This window comes from Neovison vison, chromosome 7 (assembly GCF_020171115.1).
Source record: "Neovison vison isolate M4711 chromosome 7, ASM_NN_V1, whole genome shotgun sequence".
Classification (NCBI taxonomy): Eukaryota; Metazoa; Chordata; class Mammalia; order Carnivora; family Mustelidae; genus Neogale; species Neogale vison.
The window spans coordinates 55,634,202-55,651,792 of NC_058097.1; the positions used below are offsets into that span (position 1 = coordinate 55,634,202).

The following is a 17,591-nucleotide window of genomic DNA, read 5'->3' on the forward strand; positions in this document are numbered from 1 at the left end:
TGACACAAGGCCCCGCGTGATCATGGCTCCTGTACGTGCTGCCTCATGGCTCCCACACACGGGCATGGGCTCAGTGGGAGGTCTCTCGAGCCTCTCACAGGGGCCACACGCCCCTGGGCCCTCGGCCTCTGCCCGGCCACACACCCTACCTCTCCCTGACCCCCAACACCTCCCCAACCTTCAGGTCCCACTCAGAGGCCCCTTTCTCCGTGACCCGGGCTCTGAGCCTTCTGGACTCGGGTGGGATTCCCTTCTCTGTGCTCCGACAGCACCCCACAGGACCACTGATGGTGCTCGGCTGCCATGGTCCCCTGCTGGCCCTAAAGTGACCTCAGGGACCACACCCAGTGTGCACCCACCAGGGCCTAGCAGGGGTCTTGCACATGGGTGCCCATCAGTAGCTGAGGACCAGATGATCTCTTTAGGGTGGTGGTGGGGGTCTGGGTCCCTAAGGGGGAAGGATGGTAGGGGACTAGGGGAGCTTGTGCTGTGTGGGAAACCAGTACTCTTGGGCAGGGGAACTGGGGGGAATAAAAACAAAACATCCAGCTCTCCCTCACACTCAGCCTTGGCGCAGATGAGGCTGGCCGAGGGGTAGTTGAAGGACTTGAGGATGCGGGAGACCGCCAGGCTGACGTCCTCGTTACTGGGGTACAGGCTGACAGATGCGAAGCGCAGGTACTGTAGGCGGGGCGTCTCCTCAGGACCCACTTTGATGTGGGGGATCTGGACAAAGAAGGAGCCTTTGCTTCTGCCCTGTTGCCCCCTGCCCCCATCCAGCCTCGCCTCCCAGGGACCCACCCCTGCCCTGCCCGACGCTCGGCTTACCTCCTTCTCCCCACAGATATGGCTCACGGTGGAGGCAGACGCAGGGCTGGAGGAGGGCCCCAGGACAGACACGACTCCCTTGGGAAGGATCTGACACACTGCAAGGGGTGGGGAGAGACAGATGGTGGTCAGGGGCCCTCCTCTCTGTCCTCACCTGGCCCAGAAGCACCTCTGATGCTTGGAGCGGCCCGATCCCCCTTGGCCACCCCAGATCCCGAGGCCCAATCCCTGACCCCACCCACTGCATTGAACAAATAGAGAGATGGGGAGAAATGGCAAGAGCAGTGGGTCAGACCACGAAAGAAACAACGAAAGGACAAAGAGAAAAGAGCAGGGGCCTCCTGGCAGCAAAGCTGGTGCCTGCTTCCCCAGCCTCTCTCTTACTCCTCCTTTCTAACCATGCTACAACCTGGGGTATGTCCCACAGCCCTTCTACCCCAAACCCACAGCCAAGGCCCCTTCTCTGCCCCACATCCCAAACATGGTTCTTCTCTTGCATTCATTCACTTCTCTTTCTTCTGATTTCTTTCCCCTTAAATACATACACTTCTCAACACTAGGAAGTAGGAGTTGTTCCTTTTGTCTGCCTGGTGCCCCTTCCCATGGCAGAACCCTAATTTTCCTCAGGGAACCGTAGGTTTCCCAGGATTGGCCGGCACCCAGTCCAGTACCAGAACCATGCTGTCCTGGCCACAGTGATCAGTGCAGAGATAGGGACAGGCTCAAACCACGCCATCAAGAGCCTTCCCCAGGTTTCTGCTACAATTATGACTAAGTGTGCTATCCTGGTAAGATAAAAGCTTTGAGCTGTTGGGCCGGGATATTAGTGAAAGTGTTCCTGAAAATGAAACCAACTTAGAAGAAATTAGGGCCCACAAAGACACAGAGATTCCTGGGACATCATTAAAGTTCCTGGATCAAGCCATGCCTGAAACAACCCTGGGACATCATTGGAGTACCTGGATCTAATCATGCCTGAAACAATCCTGGGATATCATTTCAGTACCTAGATCAAGCCATGCCTGAAATTAGTCCCTAGGCCTTCTAGTGTCATGAGCTGATAAGTTCCCTTTTTCCCTTAAAGCAGCTCGAGTGGGGCTTCTGCCACATCCAACTAAAAGCCTCATAACTAAATCCCTTACCTTCTTCCAAACTTGATTCTTCTGTGCCTTCCATATTGGTAAGGCCACATTTGCACAAAGCAAATGCTTGGAACAATCCTTGCCTTCAATCCTTCTCTCAATAGGCAAATTAGTCAACAAATCTTGTCTCTTTTTTGTCCTCATATTTTCTCACATCTGTTTCCTTCTCTTTGACCCCCTCCACCCCTGCCCTACTTTAGGGCTCTCATCTCACACATGCAACAGCCTCCTCACTAATCACCCAAATCTAGCCTCCAGATTCACCTTCCAGAAGCCCAGGTCCCTAGCCTAAACTCATCAATGGCTCTCATCTGCCTAGAGGTGAGGATGGCACCTTTCAGCCTGTCACTGTAGGCCTCCTTGAACTGACCCGCCCAACAGCCCAGCCTCACCTCCTATTGCTCCGTTACACTTCAGCCCAAGAGTCTCTCACGATCCCTCCAAATATGTCCTAAGTCCAGGTAGTCGGGACAGGGGCAACCCCACACCCTATTCCTCAGCTCCATATACCCACCTCCTCCGCTCCAGCTTCAGAGTATAGGCATATGCCTGGAACACCATCTGCTTCCTTACTCTCCATCCCAGCTTCTCCCAGTTTGTGTTCTGTGCCGCACCAGTTGGGAAAATTACAAGAAACACTGTACCCCATTCTTCCTCTCACTGATTTGAAACATGCATGAATATAACAAAGGCTCTGATAAGGCCTGTAAGAAATCAGCCACTCGAAAACACACTGAAGACAGCATCTCCTGAGGGTATACAAAGCCAGCATGTCTGTTCAAGAGATACCCATTAACATTCACTTGATCTGTTAGGATCCAACAAATACTTATGCACCCCTACTATGTGGCTACAGGGCATACTTTGAGCAATCCCACTCCTTCTATATCCTGCTCAACTTTCAGAGCTCAGACCTTTTGCTGTCCCTGCCCCTGAGGTCCCCTGGCCTCGGTGGCCATGCCCATCCTTACTCAGCTCTAGGGCCTATGTCCCTGGCCAGCTTATCTTTCAAATGAGGTCTTCAGCTCCTATAGGGTAGGGGTGGGCCGCCACCCCCTCATGCCCCGAAGCACCATCTCTGGGAGGGGAAGGCAGAGCAGACAAGGAAGGAAGGAGCAGGTGGAGCTAGAAAGCAAGCAAGCAAGCTGAGAAACAGACTGAGGGCTAGAAGCCTGCCCTGCCTCACCCCACACCCCCTGAGGCCCTGCTCACTGGTGTCCGTGGTCTCGTACTGGCTGTCCCGCTGAAGCTCAAAGATGTCTACTTCCACCCGGGCCTTGGCTGGGACCTCGATGATCCCGTTGATCTGCTCCCGGGCCAGAGCCAGGGCCAGACGCTCACCGCGGCCACACACTGTCTGGTCGTCCAGGATTGCAGCTGAGGGGACACAGGGGTTGGGGACCAGACTCCTGGGTCCTGAGAAAGGAGAGGGTGGGGTCCTACACCCCTGGGCTCTGAGGTGGGGGTGGGGATGCAGACAGAGGGGTCTAGGCTCCTGGATCTAAGGTTGGACAGAGCTGGGGTTCTGGACTGCTAGGTCCAGGAGGAAGAAGCTGGGGGCTGCTGTTCCTTGTTGCTGAGGGAAGCTGAGACCTAAAGCCCAGATTCCTGGGTTCTGAGGGACTGGCCTGCTAGGGAGGGTCTCTGCGGGGGCGGGGCAGGGGCTGTAGGGCCTCACCCATGCGCAGTGATGAGAGCACCTGGCAGCTGGGGCTGGCGAAGGCAACAATCAGCAGCAGCAGCAGCTCAGCCGGCATCTTCCTCCCCTCCTCATGGGGACGCAGCTGCCGCGGCCCCCACTTGCCACCTGCAAGGAGCCCCCGCCCATGGGGAGACTGCTGACATGAGGGGGCCTCAGAGCCCTTTGGAAGACTTCGAGACGGGGTGGTGACCACAGACCCCGGGACACTGTGGGTGAGCTCTGAAGGGCCCTGCCCTTGTCAGAAGCTGACAATACAGAGAGCATTGCTACGAAGGAAATTCAGGCTCTGAGAGCACTACCAGTGAAGAGCTCCCAGCGCTGAGTGGGACAGGCACTGCAGGACATTCACAGCTACCAAAATGGAAGGGATCTCTGGTAAGAGCAAATTCCAAGGACCATCCCCACTGCAACGGAAAACCAGGAAGTGCCACCCCCCCACCCAGTTCTGCCCCTGTCTCTGGGCAGGCAGCTGTTACTAAGCAACAGAAACTGGCTGGAGAGGATGCTGTGGTTGCTAGGCAACCCCATCCCAGGCCTCACTTGCCACTTTCCTGACGTCCCTGGCTCCCACAATCCCACGGGGAGAGAGGCCTGGACATCCGGGGTCTGGAGGGGAGAGTATCCGGGAGTTAAGGAAACTTGGAAAGAGAGGGAATGATGGAGAAAGATGGAGACACACACAGAGACACACAGATGGAGGCAGATGGATGGACCCAAGGCAGCCAAGGGGCTAAAAAAAAAAAAGTAGAGAGAGAGAAGGGAGAAACAGAGAGACAAAAATAGGAAGAGAGGCTGAGGCAGAGAAAATACAGAGACTCAGAAAAGGGGAAAGAGAAAAACAGGCAGAAATACAAGAACAAGAAGATCAGAAGACAGGAAAAGGGGGGATAGAGATGGAGAAGAGAGAGGAGTTTCTGGGAGGTAAGGACAGGCCTAGGGAAGAGGCAGGAAGGCAGGGAGCTATGGGGGTGGAGAAAGGGCAGAATGGGGAGAGGATCACAGGACAGGCAGCAGAGAGGGAAATCAAGGCAGCAGAGAGACACAGAATAGAACAGGAAGACAGAATGGAGAGAGAACACAACCCCGCTTGAGATGCCACCAGAAGCAGCTGGAAGGGAAGAGTGAGGAAGGCAGGTAGGAAGCTGTCTGCTAAAGCAGGTGACGTGCTGCAGCCCCCAACCCAGCTCTGGGGAGTTGAGGAGGAGGGGGAGACACTGCATCTCTGCTCCCCATAACAGCTCCAACCCCATGCAGTTGGGAGTCCCTAGGGGGGCCCCAGCCTTCTGAGGAGCACCTGCCCACCCCCATCCCCACCCAGGGAAGGGAGGAGTTGGGCTAGATGCACAGCTTCTCCTGGACAAGAGCCATACCCCGATGGAAGGAATATTGGGTATCCAGGGTAGAGGGTTACTGTGAGGCCCAGAGTGCTATGAGATGAGCCAGGGGGTGGGGAGGGAGGGGTCATCTTGCACCCCTCCCCGATCCCCATAGAAGAGGGCTTGAGCTGGTGAGAGAGCAGAAAGAAACCTGCCAGTGGAGTGTGGAGGCACAACAAGCAATGCTTCAGACCATCCCAGCAGCCAGGGAAACCTAGGCCAGGGCAGCAGGAGGCCGTCAGTGCCTGCTGTGCCTCGACTCCCACCTGACCTTGAGTAGGTCCCTCTCTTGGGGACTCTACAAAAGGCAGGCTGGGGGTGGGAGGGCATCTTGGACTGGGGGCCGCAAATGGTCATCTGGATCTGAGGTGAAGGCTTCAAGGGTGGAGGAGCAAGGCAAGTTGGAGACCAGGAAAAAAAGTCTCCAGGGGAGGGCTGTAGAGGGTGGGGCTCGGAGAGAGGCAGGAGCCCAAGGGGGTCATCCCGAGACACCAAGGGCTTCTGGGGGCAAATAGGGGAACAGACACTGGAGGGGAGGGAAGCCCAAGGGAGAGCCTGGGGCCAGGTGGGCAGGGTCCCACAGGTGGCAGACACAGGCGGAGAGCAGAAAGAGTGCAGGGGAGCGGATGGACAAAGACCTAACGAGAAGGCACAGACAGAAAGACAGACAGACCAAAAGGAAGTAAGAGAGAAGAACACACACATGTTATCTAGGAATGAGACACCAACAGAAACAGAGACAATATGGCCTGCGTGAGGCAGGGAAGCAGGCAGGCCTGAGCCCCACAGGCCCAGACACTCAGGCAAAGCCAAATAAAGGTGGAAGCATAGCAGCCAAGTGGGCAGAAGGAGCCGAGTGAGGGCCCCGCCAGGGGAGGAAGACAGAGAAGCGGGCAAGCAGGAGACATGGCCAAGGTGAGAAGGGAAATCGGTGAGACAAATGGGGTGAGGAAGAGGGCAAAAAAAAAAAGCTAAACCAAACAACAGACCACAGGTGCAAAGAATTACAGGGAGGAGAAAAATCGCTAAACTCTGAAAAGGAAGAGGGCCAGGTGGAAAGAGGAAGGGACCAGGGGGACAGGCACAAACTAGGGGAGGGACAGTGAGGGCCAGGGAGGAAAATGAGGGGGAAGGAAGAGCAAGTAACCAGGAGGGGCATAGGCAGAGACAGGGCAAGCGCCCACGGAAGGGGGCCTGGTTCACACTGAGGTACATCCACTCAGGGCATCTGGAGGAGGGGTGGTCAATCCCCAGAGCCCACAAACCCCAAGGCATGGGGAGGGATGAGGACCGAAGGCCAGCCCAGGACACAGAAATGAGCGGGGATGGGGCTAGGACCACCAAGGAAAAGGCAAAGTGGACCCCAGAGTGGCTAAGGATAGAAGAGTGGATTTGGGGGAAGAGGGCGGAAAAGTGAACAGAAAGACAGCCTCCAAGTGCAAGGGCAGAGGAGGAGGACAGGGGAGCAGGGCCACAGGCAGAGTACAGAATGGACGGAGAGAAGTGGATAGAGAGCCACACCTGGTGGTGTGGGCACCACCAGAAGAGCCAGACAAGAGACAGGGGAGTTTTGAGAGAGAGAGCGAGAGATCAACAGAGAGACACCAAGAAAGAGTTAGGCTAACAGCAAAGAAGAGAGAAGTTGGACAGAGTCAGAGAGAGGCCCAAGAGAACACGAAATGGAGATTGTAAAACATAGACATTCCAGGAGACGGAGCAGATGGGATAGGGATAGGCCCATGGCAGGCGGAGAGGACGAGCCTTGGAGGAAAGAAGAGAGATGGAAAGAGAGAGAGAGCAGAGTCGGTCACCACGGGACCAGGGCTGGAGAAAGCAGGGGCGGAGACTGGCTGAGAGTCCCGGACAAGGAGTGCGCCCACAAGTAAGAGCCAGGCAGCCCCTCAGGACCCCAGAGGCTGGGGGCTGGGGGTGAGGCTGAGCTATGCACCCAGAAGAACGGTGAGAAGAGGCTGAGGGGAATGGCGGTTGGGAGATGGGGGACACGAGGCAGGCCCCTACTCAGGGAGGGGCAGGGGGAAGTGGGGGCCCCAGGCGGCCATGAGCCCAGCCTTCCAAGACCCAGGCTGGCCCCAGCCCAACCCCCGCCCCGCAGACACTCACGGATCCTGGTGGGACGGAGGGCTGGGCTCCCTCGAGGCCCGAGAAAGACAGCGGGGAGATGCTCTGGCGCTGGGTGGTGGTGTGGCTGGGGCGGGGGGAGAGGGCAGTCCACAGGGCCCCCTCCCCCGCCACCGAGAGTGGCCCCCAACTAGTCCAAAACGGGGCTCCCCGGGAGCAAGGAGGAAGGACAGGTGGAAGCAGAGAGGGCGGGCAGGGAGGAAGGGGAAAGGAGAAAATGGAGGAGAGAAGGGGAGAGAGGAGAGGGGGAAGGAGCAAATGGAGGGGAAGGAGGGAGGAAAGGAGGAGAGGAAGGTGAAAACGGAAGGGAGGGGGGCACAGGCAAAGCCGGGGGAGGGGGAAGCTGGCCCAGGAAAGGGCCCCCACCCCCTCCCCTAGCCGGGCCGGCCTGGGGGGGCCACGGGGGGCGAGGACTGGCTGGAGACCAGGAAGCCGGCCATCAGGAGGAGTGGGGGAGGGGAGGACTGGATTGGGGGGAGGGGGCCACCCCTTCCCCCCTCCCCCCAGAGCCTTGGCCCTGCCCTGGATGAGGCGAGGGCCTGGAGTCCTCAAGCCCTCAGCCCCCAAGGGAAAAACATGCTAGGGGTGGGGAGAAGCAGAAGGGTGGAGGGGCTGGAGAGGATGGGGTGCTGGAAGACCCAGAGCAGAGAGGGGGGCAGGAGAGGTGGAAGGGTAGGGAGGAGGGAGAGGAGGAAGGAGGGAAGGATGGAGAGGAGCAGGTGGAAGAGGAAGGCGGAGGAGGGTGGGGTGTCCCGGGGGCCCCTGGTGCAGGGCCTCAGTGGGAGGGCCTGGCCACGGACTCCGGGTCCCCTGCGAGGCGCAGCCGCCGGTTCTGGGTCCCCAGCTGGGCCTGCCTCCCTGCTGCTGGCCACCGCTGCCACCTCCACTGCCGCCACCGCCGCTGCTGCCAACACCACCACCACCACCACCACCACCTCCACTGCCGCCACCTCTCCTCCCCTCTGAGGCCGCCGCCTGCCTGCCCGCCTGCCTGCTGCCCGCCGCCCGCCCGCGCTGGGTCTTGGAGCGCGGGGGGGGGGGGGGGGGGGGGGCGGCTGAGGGAGGGAGGAGGCAGGGAGGAGGGCGGGCAGGAGGAAGGGAGGGCAGCAGGCGGAGAAAGAGGAGGGAGGGGAGTCAGGGGGGAGGGGGAGCCTGTATTGGTTGGGGCTGGGGGGCCCCCCGCGAGGAGAATACTGATGAGGGGAAGGCGCTGCATTGGACAGAGGGCCCACCCCTGGGCCACCCCCTCCACCACCATGCCACCGCCCTGCCCAGGAGCCCATGGAGATGAGAGCAGGGAGACCTGAGGAAAAGGCCATGGAGCTGGGGGCGGGGGGGGGGGGGCGGGGGGGTGCCTACAGAGATAAAGAAAAATGGAAAGGAATAGCAAGACCATCAAAACTCACAGAGGTGAGCCAAGGTCCATAAACCCCACAAGGACAAGAGCAGGGAAAAGCCCAGAGAAAAGACAGAAAAGCCCATGGAAACATGGGAGCAGACCAGAGGCAGCAAAGGACCTCAGAAACGAGGGCAGCTGGTGGACACAGAGAGCACCCCCAGGAAGATGGAGAGAGGTCCATGGGAACAGAAAGCACTCCTCGGATATGGGGAATGGTGCATGGGGATAGGAGAAAGACCACAGAAATGGGAACAAGGATACATATCACAGAGACAGGGAGGTGGGCCAAGCAAAGTGGGAAAAAGTCACAGAAATGGGGATTGAGGAACAGATACCAGGAACCCATGAAAATAAGGATGTGTGGACACAAGAGGTCCACTAAGGCAGGAGCAACCAGCCCCTGGAGATAAGGGAGAAGCCCCCCGAAGGAGAAATAGCCCTGAGAGGAAGGGATGGGTGGGGAGTATGGGGATTGTCTATAATGCACAGAGAAATCCTTGGGCCCCACAGACATGAGCAGGTGGCGTGAGAAGGTCCTCCTTCTCAAGCCACTACCTGAGCAAAGAGGCAGTGGGAGAGGGCAGGAAGCTGGAGGGCAGAGCCTGCAGAAGTGGGAGACTCCCTCCCAGGGAGCCCACTGCAGCTTCTCAGAGGGAACTGAGCAGGACAGGGGGATGGAAGACAGCAGCAGTGACACAGATCTTGGAGTGGGGGTGGGTGGTGCATGGCTGGGTGGGGGGTGAAATTTGGGGGGAAGGAACATGACAGTTGGCGCTGAAGGCTGAGCCCGTGACTCACCACCACCCCCAATGCTCGTGATGGGGAGGAGACACTGACACACTCACGTGCAGCCCCCCAGCCCACGTGACCATATGCCTTTCTCATACACACACACACACACACACACACACAGCACATGGCAACCCTTACACCAACCTCGTACAGAAAGCCCTCATCCACATGGAGCATCCCTGACATATGTTTGACACATACAATGGACCCTGAAGGACCACCAGCTTTGCATATACCTCCTCACCCTATGTGGGCAACAACTACAGTCTCCTAACCCTCACCCTCCCCTCGCGCTAAGACTGAAAGCCCAGACTCTTATCAGCCTCTAGGCCTTTGCTAATCCAGGGACCCCAGCAAAGAATGCCTATCCTTTCTAAAATAAACCTACCCCAGAAATCTAGCCCATGCCACCACCTCCACAAAGACTGATCCAGGCCTCAGCTTACTCCTGTGTCATCAGAAGGGAAGGAACGGAGCTAATCTACCCGGATAAACTGGGAACTCCAAGCAGAAGGTCTGAGCAGAAAGTAGCCTGACATGCCATGCTGGACCCTTGGGTTTTCAGGTGGAAAAGGGGGCTTCAGCAGGAGTGAGAACATGCCCAAGTGCATGGAGCCTATCAAAGGCTGCGTCTAGCTTCCAGGTCATCTGGCTCCCACCTCAGTTGATTCCACTGAGGGCAAACCCAGATTACCAGCTTTAGAGCTCATGCATTCCCACCAAGTTCTTTCCTCTACTTCTTGCATTCATCATTCAACACACCTGAGGAATAGGACATACACCAGTCAGGCAGCAGAGCCTGGGGGCCAAGAGCCTAGACCCTGGAGTCAGCTCCTGGGTTGGAACCCTAGCTCTGTCTCCTCCTGAAGATGGGCAAGCTACTTAACTTCTCTGGGCCCCAGTCTCTTTGTAAAGTGAGAACAGTAGCTCCTCCCCTGTAGGGTTGTTGACATCGTACAAAGCACTAAGCACAATGCTTGGCACATCATAACACATTCAGGACACATTCGCTGTTGTCACCAGGCTCCTTGAGGTCCTAATAAAAATAATTCCCAACAGCGTTTGATGTGTGCCTTACAACCATGACACGGGCTATTAATCCTCATTTCACAGATGAGGAAACCGAGGCACAGGGGAGTTAACTTGTTCAAGAGCTAGGAAGTGGCCAGGTCAGGATTTCAATCCAGACAGCCTAGTTCAATTACACTGGCTTGGTGTTAGGGATTTTTAGTATATGTGCTGCCGAAGGGAGCACTGGTGTTAGGGATTTTTAGTGGGAAGTTAGGACTCCCACTGAGAAACCAATTGAAGGACACAGCAAAGGTGAGAACCAAAGAGTCAGGCCTAGGTCCTACTCTGTATTTGGGGTCCCTCAGCAGCTTTTAGCTTCAGGAAAGGAAATGTCCACCTCCCCTGACTCAGTTTACTCATTTGAGAAATGGGGGGATGTGGGACGGCTAGTTAGAACAAGGGAATCTCTGCATCTCCCCATTCCCTGCGTTCAGAGAGTAGCTCTGGAAACGTAACCACCCTTGCCCACGTCCCGAACAGCAGATGAGTAAGGATGGGCAGGGCCCCGTGGACACCTACAAACTCCACCCTCGGAGTCGCCCTGGGTCAGCTTAGAATGCAGGCACCTTGGAAGGCAGCAGAGCAGAATTCCATCTGCTACAGGGTCACCTCCTGAAGGTTCTCACCCTAGTTGTCCTTCAGGTCTTCTACCCCCCATACTCCCCGTTTCTTCCAGTGCAGCTGTCCTTGCTTTTTCTTTATCCCCTCCATTTCCCATTTCCTCCTTTCTTTAGGTTTCTCCTTGGCTCGTTGCTTCCCCTTTGACATTGCTCCTTCCCCCTTCCTCAAGAGTCCCTCGGTTCTTCTCCCCTTCCTTCTTGCTGCCTTCGTTCCTCTTTCTAATAAAAGGGGTCTGGAGCCTCAGTTTCCCTTTTTACTCTCTCCATGTGCTTGGTGCTGCTGTTTCCCCTCCCCGCTTCGCGCTGACGGGGGCTTCACGTTCTCGCTTCGCTCCTCTGGGGTTCCTGCGCACCGTGCCCCCGCCCCCACCCTCTGGGTATCGTGTGCCTCAGTTTCTCCAACTTCCCCTCGAACCGACGCGACCGCCACCTTGCGTCCCCAAGATGGCGCCCGCAGCTTCGCTCCGCCGCCTGACGTCACTGCGCTGCCCCCAGGCGTCAGGCAGCGTCCAGGAGCAGCTGGAGGAGGAGCATCCTCCAATGGGCTTAAGGGGGCGGACACTATCAACCTGGGGGCTGGCAGGTGTGGGGACATCGCCGGAGGATTGGTTGGGCGCTGCGGCGGATTCCGACGCTCCACACTATTGGCCCAAGAGTCAGAGACGTGAACATTGATTGGTCGAACGGCCGGAGCCAGACGGACGCTGATTGGGCGCGTTCGGCCGTCCCCGGAGCGGCCGAGAAGGAAGGTAGGCGGGGCGTTGCTGAGGGCGATTGGGGGCGAGAGCGAGGCTGCGGAGCAGACGAGAGGCGACGGCGGGAGCTAGAGAGGGCGCAGCGCTAGGGTGGCCGCGCGCGGGGAGCAGCGGCCCGGGCCTGGGCCCGGGGCGTGCGAGACGGCCGAGGCGGGTGAGTGCGGGCGGGCGCGCTGCAGACCGGCCCGGCTACCCCCCTCCCCCGCTCCCGACCTCCCCACACCACCCCGCCTGCGCACTGAGGGCCGGAGGGGGCGCGCTCGGGGCGGGGAGGGCGGAGCGGCACTAACGGCCCGTGGGGCGCGCGGGCGGCCGGGTGGGGGTCTGGGCGGGGGCAGCGGGTGGGGAAGGGGGTAGAGTCGTGTGTGCTGGGCTGAGTGAGGAGGGGCGGGGCCCCGGGCCGGGGGCTGGGAGAGACCCGGGTGGGAAGGGAGGTGTTAGAACTGCCCCCGGGGAGAGGCTCCAAGGCTCCGGGGGATATCGGGGCCAAAGTCTGGTGGTGGGGCCGTCTAGGACCGAAGCGGGGTGGACGGTTAGAGGGGGTTTGAGTGTCCGGGGAGGGGGGTTAGGGCGTGAGGAAAGAGGTAATTAAGTTAACGTAAAGACATAAACCTAGTTATGCCTGGGAGGAATTCGACCAGTGAGAAGGGCTTGGTGTGGAAAGATATTAGCAAATGAATGTCCTTGGAGGGAGGATTTGGAGCTGAGACCCAGGTCGGGGCATTTGAGAATGGAGTTACATTATGTGAAGGGGGCGGGGGGCGGGTACCGTCGGAATGGGTTGAGAGGGGTGTCTGTTCAAAGGGTTATGTGAAAAGGGTGTCTGGGTGTCCCTAGGATAGGTTGGGGAGAGGTAATGTTTTTGAAAAGTATAGGGAATTAGGTCAAGGTGAAGAGTGGGAATTGGTGTCCCTGGAGGTTAGGGTCATGGAGAGGTCTCTGTGCTAAGTGGGGGAAGGTCTTGGTATCGCTGGAATGAGAATGAACTGTTAGTCTGACCAGAAGTTGGGGGCTCTGGGTATCCCCCAGGGTAATAAACTGATGAGAGGGGTCTGGGTATCCTTTGTCTAGCTTGGGGGCGGGGTGGAGGGGTTCAGCTAAGAAGAAGGCAGGGTCTGGGTATTACTAAAGGGAATTTGGGGGGTGGGGTGGTATATGTGAAACTTTAAGCCTTTGTGAAGGGTTGTCTGGATGTCCCTGGATTAGGTTGTAGCATGTGCTGGTATTTTTTTGCAAAGGAGAGAGACTAAGTTGTTATGAAGAGCGGGTCTGAGCATCCCTGGAATGGGTTCGAGCAGGGTTGGGTCTTTTTGCAAAGAAGAGGGGTTTATGATGATATGAAGAGGGGATCTGGGCATCCCAGAATGGGCCAGGGTGGGAAAGGGTCTTTTTGCAAAGAAGAGCTTAGGTATTTTAATAATGTGAAAGGGAATCGGGATGTTTTTGGCTTGGGTTAGGCACATGGATTTGTAAAGGAGGGGTTACGTTGTTTTGAAGACCGTATCTTGGCATCCCTGAAATGGGTTAGACTGAGGCATTTGTAAAGAAGAGTGGCTGAGGTTGATATGAAGAAGCACCTAGGGCATCCCTGTAGTGGTTGGGGTAGAAGAGATCTGGGTACCCCGGGGGGGATTAGAATTGTAGGTGAGGTCTCAGTGTAAAGAAGTAATTAACATGCGGAGGGTCTGAGACAGGAGTTGGGTTGATAGGTATCAAGAAAGGGTTGGGGTTTTGTGAAGTGGGGCTGGGTATTCTGGATGGGATAGTTAGGGTTGTGGGAGGGGGCTTTGATTTGTAGAGAGGTGTAAGTACTTTGAAGAGGGATCTGAGTATCATGGGGAAGTGGTCAAGGAGGGAAAAGTGTAGGTATGGCGATGGCTTAGGCCAACATGAGACAGACAAGTTGGTTGATGGAAGGGCGGGTTTGATGTTAGGGGTCTGGGGACCAGAGGAAGAGGCAGTGTATGAACAGGCATACATAAAGGAGAGGGGTTGCACCATGTGAGGGTGCAGAAAGTGGCGGGGCCTTGGGGCAGTTTGAGTTGTCAGGTGGAAAAAGATGTCAGGAACCTGGGGGAGGGGAAAGAGGAGGAGCAAGGCTGGGAAGTAGCAGCGGTTAGGGCCCCTGAGGAGTCCCCCAAGCACCGGGAAGCAGGAATGGGGTAGTGAGTTGGTAAGGAGAGGAATTCAGCGGAAGGAGCTCAAGTACAGAGGACATAGGTTCTTGTGTGATGCCCGTGGCTGTGGACCCTCTGAGAGGCATGGGAGGTGAGGGGCGGGACAGGTTGCAAGGATCTGGCGGGTGGAGTTTGATGCACTTTGATTCAGAGATGAGACTTGGGTAGATTCTGGGAAGGGACTGCTGGGAAGGTTCTGTGCTTGGTAGTCTTGTGTGTTCTAGAGAGGAAGAGAGGGGGGTGGGAGTGGGAAACGGAAGCAAGAAGTTAGAGGGTAAAATACAGACAAGGTCGTGGCGGGGAGTGCTAAAGGGAAAGAATTGTCCCTGAGAAGGATCGAGGAAATAGCAGATGAGCTGGGCTTTGTCCCCGCCTCTTTCTTCTCGCAGCCCAGGGCCTTGCTGCCGCCATGACTGAGGAGTCCGAGGAGACAGTCCTGTACATCGAGCACCGCTATGTCTGCTCCGAGTGCAACCAGCTGTATGGGTCCCTGGAGGAGGTGCTCGTGCACCAGAACTCCCATGTGCCCCAGCAGCACTTTGAGCTGGTGGGCGTGGCTGACCCCGGAGTCACAGTGGCAGCGGAGGCAGCTTCGGGCACGGGCCTGTACCAGACCCTGGTGCAAGAGAGCCAGTACCAGTGCTTGGAGTGTGGGCAGCTGCTGATGTCCCCCAGCCAGCTCCTGGAGCACCAGGAGCTGCACCTGAAGATGATGGCTCCCCCAGAGGCAGTGCCGGTCGAGCCCCCGCCCAAGGCCCCCACGCTGAGCTCCAGTACCATCCACTATGAGTGTGTGGATTGCAAGGCTCTTTTCGCCAGCCAGGAGCTCTGGCTGAACCACCGGCAGACGCACCTCCGGGGCACTCCCACCAAGCCTCCGGCCCCAGTGGTCCTGGGGTCCCCGGTGGTCCTGGGGCCCCCTGTGGGCCAGGCCCGTGTGGCTGTGGAGCACTCCTACCGCAAGGCAGAGGAGGGTGGGGAAGGGGCAGCTGTCCCTTCTGCTGCCGCTGCCACCACTGAGGTGGTCACTGAGGTGGAGCTCCTCCTCTACAAGTGCTCAGAGTGCTCCCAGCTCTTCCAGCTTCCAGCCGACTTCCTGGAGCACCAGGCCACCCACTTCCCTGCCCCAGTCCCCGAGTCAGAGGAGCCTGCTGTGCATCCGGAGACCCTGACTCCGTCACCTGCAGAGGTGCCTGTGTCCCAGCCGGACACCCTGCCATCCTCTGACCACAGTTACGAGTTGCGTAACGGTGAAGCCATTGGGCGGGATCGCCGGGGGCGCAAGGCCCGGAGGAACAACAGCGGAGAGCCAGGCGGGACAGCCACCCAGGAGCTCTTCTGCTCCGCGTGTGACCAGCTCTTTCTCTCTCCTCACCAGCTACAGCAGCATCTGCGGAGTCACCGGGAGGGTGTCTTTAAATGCCCTCTGTGCAGTCGTGTCTTCCCCAGCCCTTCCAGTCTAGACCAGCACCTTGGAGACCACAGCAGTGAGTCTCACTTCCTGTGTGTGGACTGTGGCCTGGCCTTTGGCACAGAGGCCCTGCTCCTGGCCCACCGGCGAGCCCATACCCCGAATCCTCTGCATTCGTGTCCGTGTGGAAAGACCTTCGTCAACCTCACCAAGTTCCTGTATCACCGGCGTACACATGGGGCAGGGGGCGTCCCTTTGCCTACCACACCAGTCCCCCCGGAGGAGCCTGTCATTGGGTTCCCCGAGCCAGCCGCGGCAGAGACTGGAGAGTCCGAGGCACCAGAGCCTCCCGCAACCGAAGAGAGCTCAGAAGGGCCAACTGCCCCAGGCACTTACCGCTGCCTCCTATGCAGCCGGGAGTTCGGCAAGGCCTTGCAGCTGACCCGGCACCAACGTTTCGTGCATCGGCTGGAGCGGCGCCACAAGTGTGGCATCTGTGGCAAGATGTTTAAGAAGAAGTCTCACGTGCGTAACCACCTGCGCACGCACACCGGCGAGCGGCCCTTCCCCTGTCCGGACTGCTCCAAGCCCTTCAACTCGCCTGCCAACCTGGCCCGCCACCGACTCACGCACACAGGGGAGCGGCCCTACCGGTGCGGGGACTGTGGCAAGGCCTTCACGCAGAGTTCCACACTGCGGCAGCATCGCCTGGTGCACGCCCAGCACTTCCCCTACCGCTGCCAGGAGTGCGGGGTGCGCTTTCATCGCCCCTACCGCCTGCTAATGCACCGCTACCACCACACAGGCGAGTACCCCTACAAGTGTCGCGAGTGCCCCCGCTCCTTCCTGCTGCGCCGGCTGCTGGAGGTGCACCAGCTCGTGGCCCATGCCGGGCGCCAGCCCCACCGCTGCCCATCCTGTGGGGCCGCCTTCCCTTCCTCCCTGCGGCTCCGTGAGCATCGCTGCGCCGCTGCTGCGGCCCAGGCTCCTCGGCGCTTCGAGTGCGGCACCTGTGGCAAGAAAGTGGGCTCGGCAGCCCGGTTGCAGGCGCATGAGGCGGCCCATGCAGCTGCTGGGCCGGGCGAGGTCCTGGCTAAGGAGCCCCCCGCCCCCCGGGTCCCCCGAGCCACTCGCACACCAGTCACCTCCCCGACCACCCTGGGGGGCGCGGCCCCCGCAGCTCCCACGGCCCCTGCCCGACGCCGAGGCCTGGAGTGCAGTGAGTGTAAGAAGCTGTTCAGCACAGAGACCTCGCTGCAGGTGCACCGGCGCATCCACACAGGTGAGCGGCCATACCCGTGTCCGGACTGCGGCAAGGCCTTCCGCCAGAGTACCCACCTGAAGGACCACCGGCGCCTGCACACAGGTGAGCGGCCCTTTGCCTGCGAAGTCTGCGGCAAGGCCTTCGCCATCTCCATGCGCTTGGCAGAACATCGCCGCATTCACACGGGGGAGCGGCCTTACTCCTGCCCTGACTGTGGCAAGAGCTACCGCTCCTTTTCCAACCTCTGGAAGCACCGTAAGACCCACCAGCAGCAGCATCAGGCAGCCGTGCGGCAGCAGCTGGCTGAGGCCGAGGCCGCCGTTGGTCTGGCCGTCATGGAGACTGCCGTGGAGGCACTGCCCCTGGTGGAGGCCATTGAGATCTACCCTCTGGCTGAGGCTGAGGGGGTCCAGATCAGTGGCTGACCCTGCCCCCGCTTCCCTCTTTAGCAGCACCAGGCCCTGTTGCCGAAGAACTTCTCCAGCATCCCTTTAAGTCTCTGTAGATACTGTGCCCCTTCCACCTTTCCTAACCGCAGTGTAAGTTCTGTAACTGGATTCTCTTTCCAAGGGGGTCGCTCTGGGGTCCTTGATATGCATAAAAGGTGCCCCACCCCACCCCCACCTTCCACCTGTTAGTGCTGGTGGCCCCAAGGTGAAAAATAAAGACTGAATTGGACATTTTATGTGTTTTTGTCTGGCCCAGCTGTGTGTGGGGAATTTGGGAGCTGCCTTAATGGCTTTGTCGACATCCAGAACTGTGTGGCTAGGAGGAGGAGTTTAGTAGACATTTACTGAATCCAAGAGGCCCAGGGCTGTGCTCTCTGGGCTCAAGAGATTAGGGACTTCACCCTGGGGCAGCATGGGAAGTAGTGTGGCTGTCTTGCCACTAGAGGTCCCCATAGCCCCATAGAAA

The 17,591-nt window shown here is 58.4% G+C and overlaps 2 protein-coding genes across 4 annotated transcripts in view; one reads left to right on the top strand and one right to left on the bottom strand.

Moving 5' to 3' along the window:
- The window catches only part of GRIK5 (glutamate ionotropic receptor kainate type subunit 5), a 51,328-nt gene extending 43,916 nt beyond the window's left edge, over nucleotides 1-7,412 (bottom strand). For both annotated transcript variants that reach the window (XM_044257257.1, XM_044257256.1), the window contains exons 1-5: nucleotides 7,170-7,412; nucleotides 3,649-3,777; nucleotides 3,183-3,347; nucleotides 829-926; nucleotides 561-726 (exon numbers count right to left, since the gene is read on the bottom strand). In XM_044257257.1, the coding sequence (XP_044113192.1) occupies nucleotides 561-726; nucleotides 829-926; nucleotides 3,183-3,347; nucleotides 3,649-3,727 (508 nt within the window). In that variant the 5' untranslated portion in view covers nucleotides 3,728-3,777; nucleotides 7,170-7,412. The remainder of the gene's footprint in view (nucleotides 1-560; nucleotides 727-828; nucleotides 927-3,182; nucleotides 3,348-3,648; nucleotides 3,778-7,169) is intronic.
- A 4,211-nt stretch (nucleotides 7,413-11,623) lies between these two features.
- On the top strand, nucleotides 11,624-17,361 carry ZNF574 (zinc finger protein 574). 2 transcript variants are annotated; one of them, XM_044257259.1, is made up of 2 exons: nucleotides 11,624-11,818; nucleotides 14,391-17,361. In XM_044257259.1, exon 2 carries the CDS (start codon nucleotides 14,411-14,413, stop codon nucleotides 17,099-17,101), a length of 2,691 nt encoding a protein of 896 aa, XP_044113194.1. In that variant the 5' UTR covers nucleotides 11,624-11,818; nucleotides 14,391-14,410; the 3' UTR covers nucleotides 17,102-17,361. The 2 variants fall into 2 exon arrangements, with proteins under 2 accessions (XP_044113194.1, XP_044113193.1); XM_044257258.1 differs by lacking the exon at nucleotides 11,624-11,818 and adding an exon at nucleotides 11,849-11,978.
- The last annotated feature ends 230 nt before the right edge of the window (nucleotides 17,362-17,591 follow it).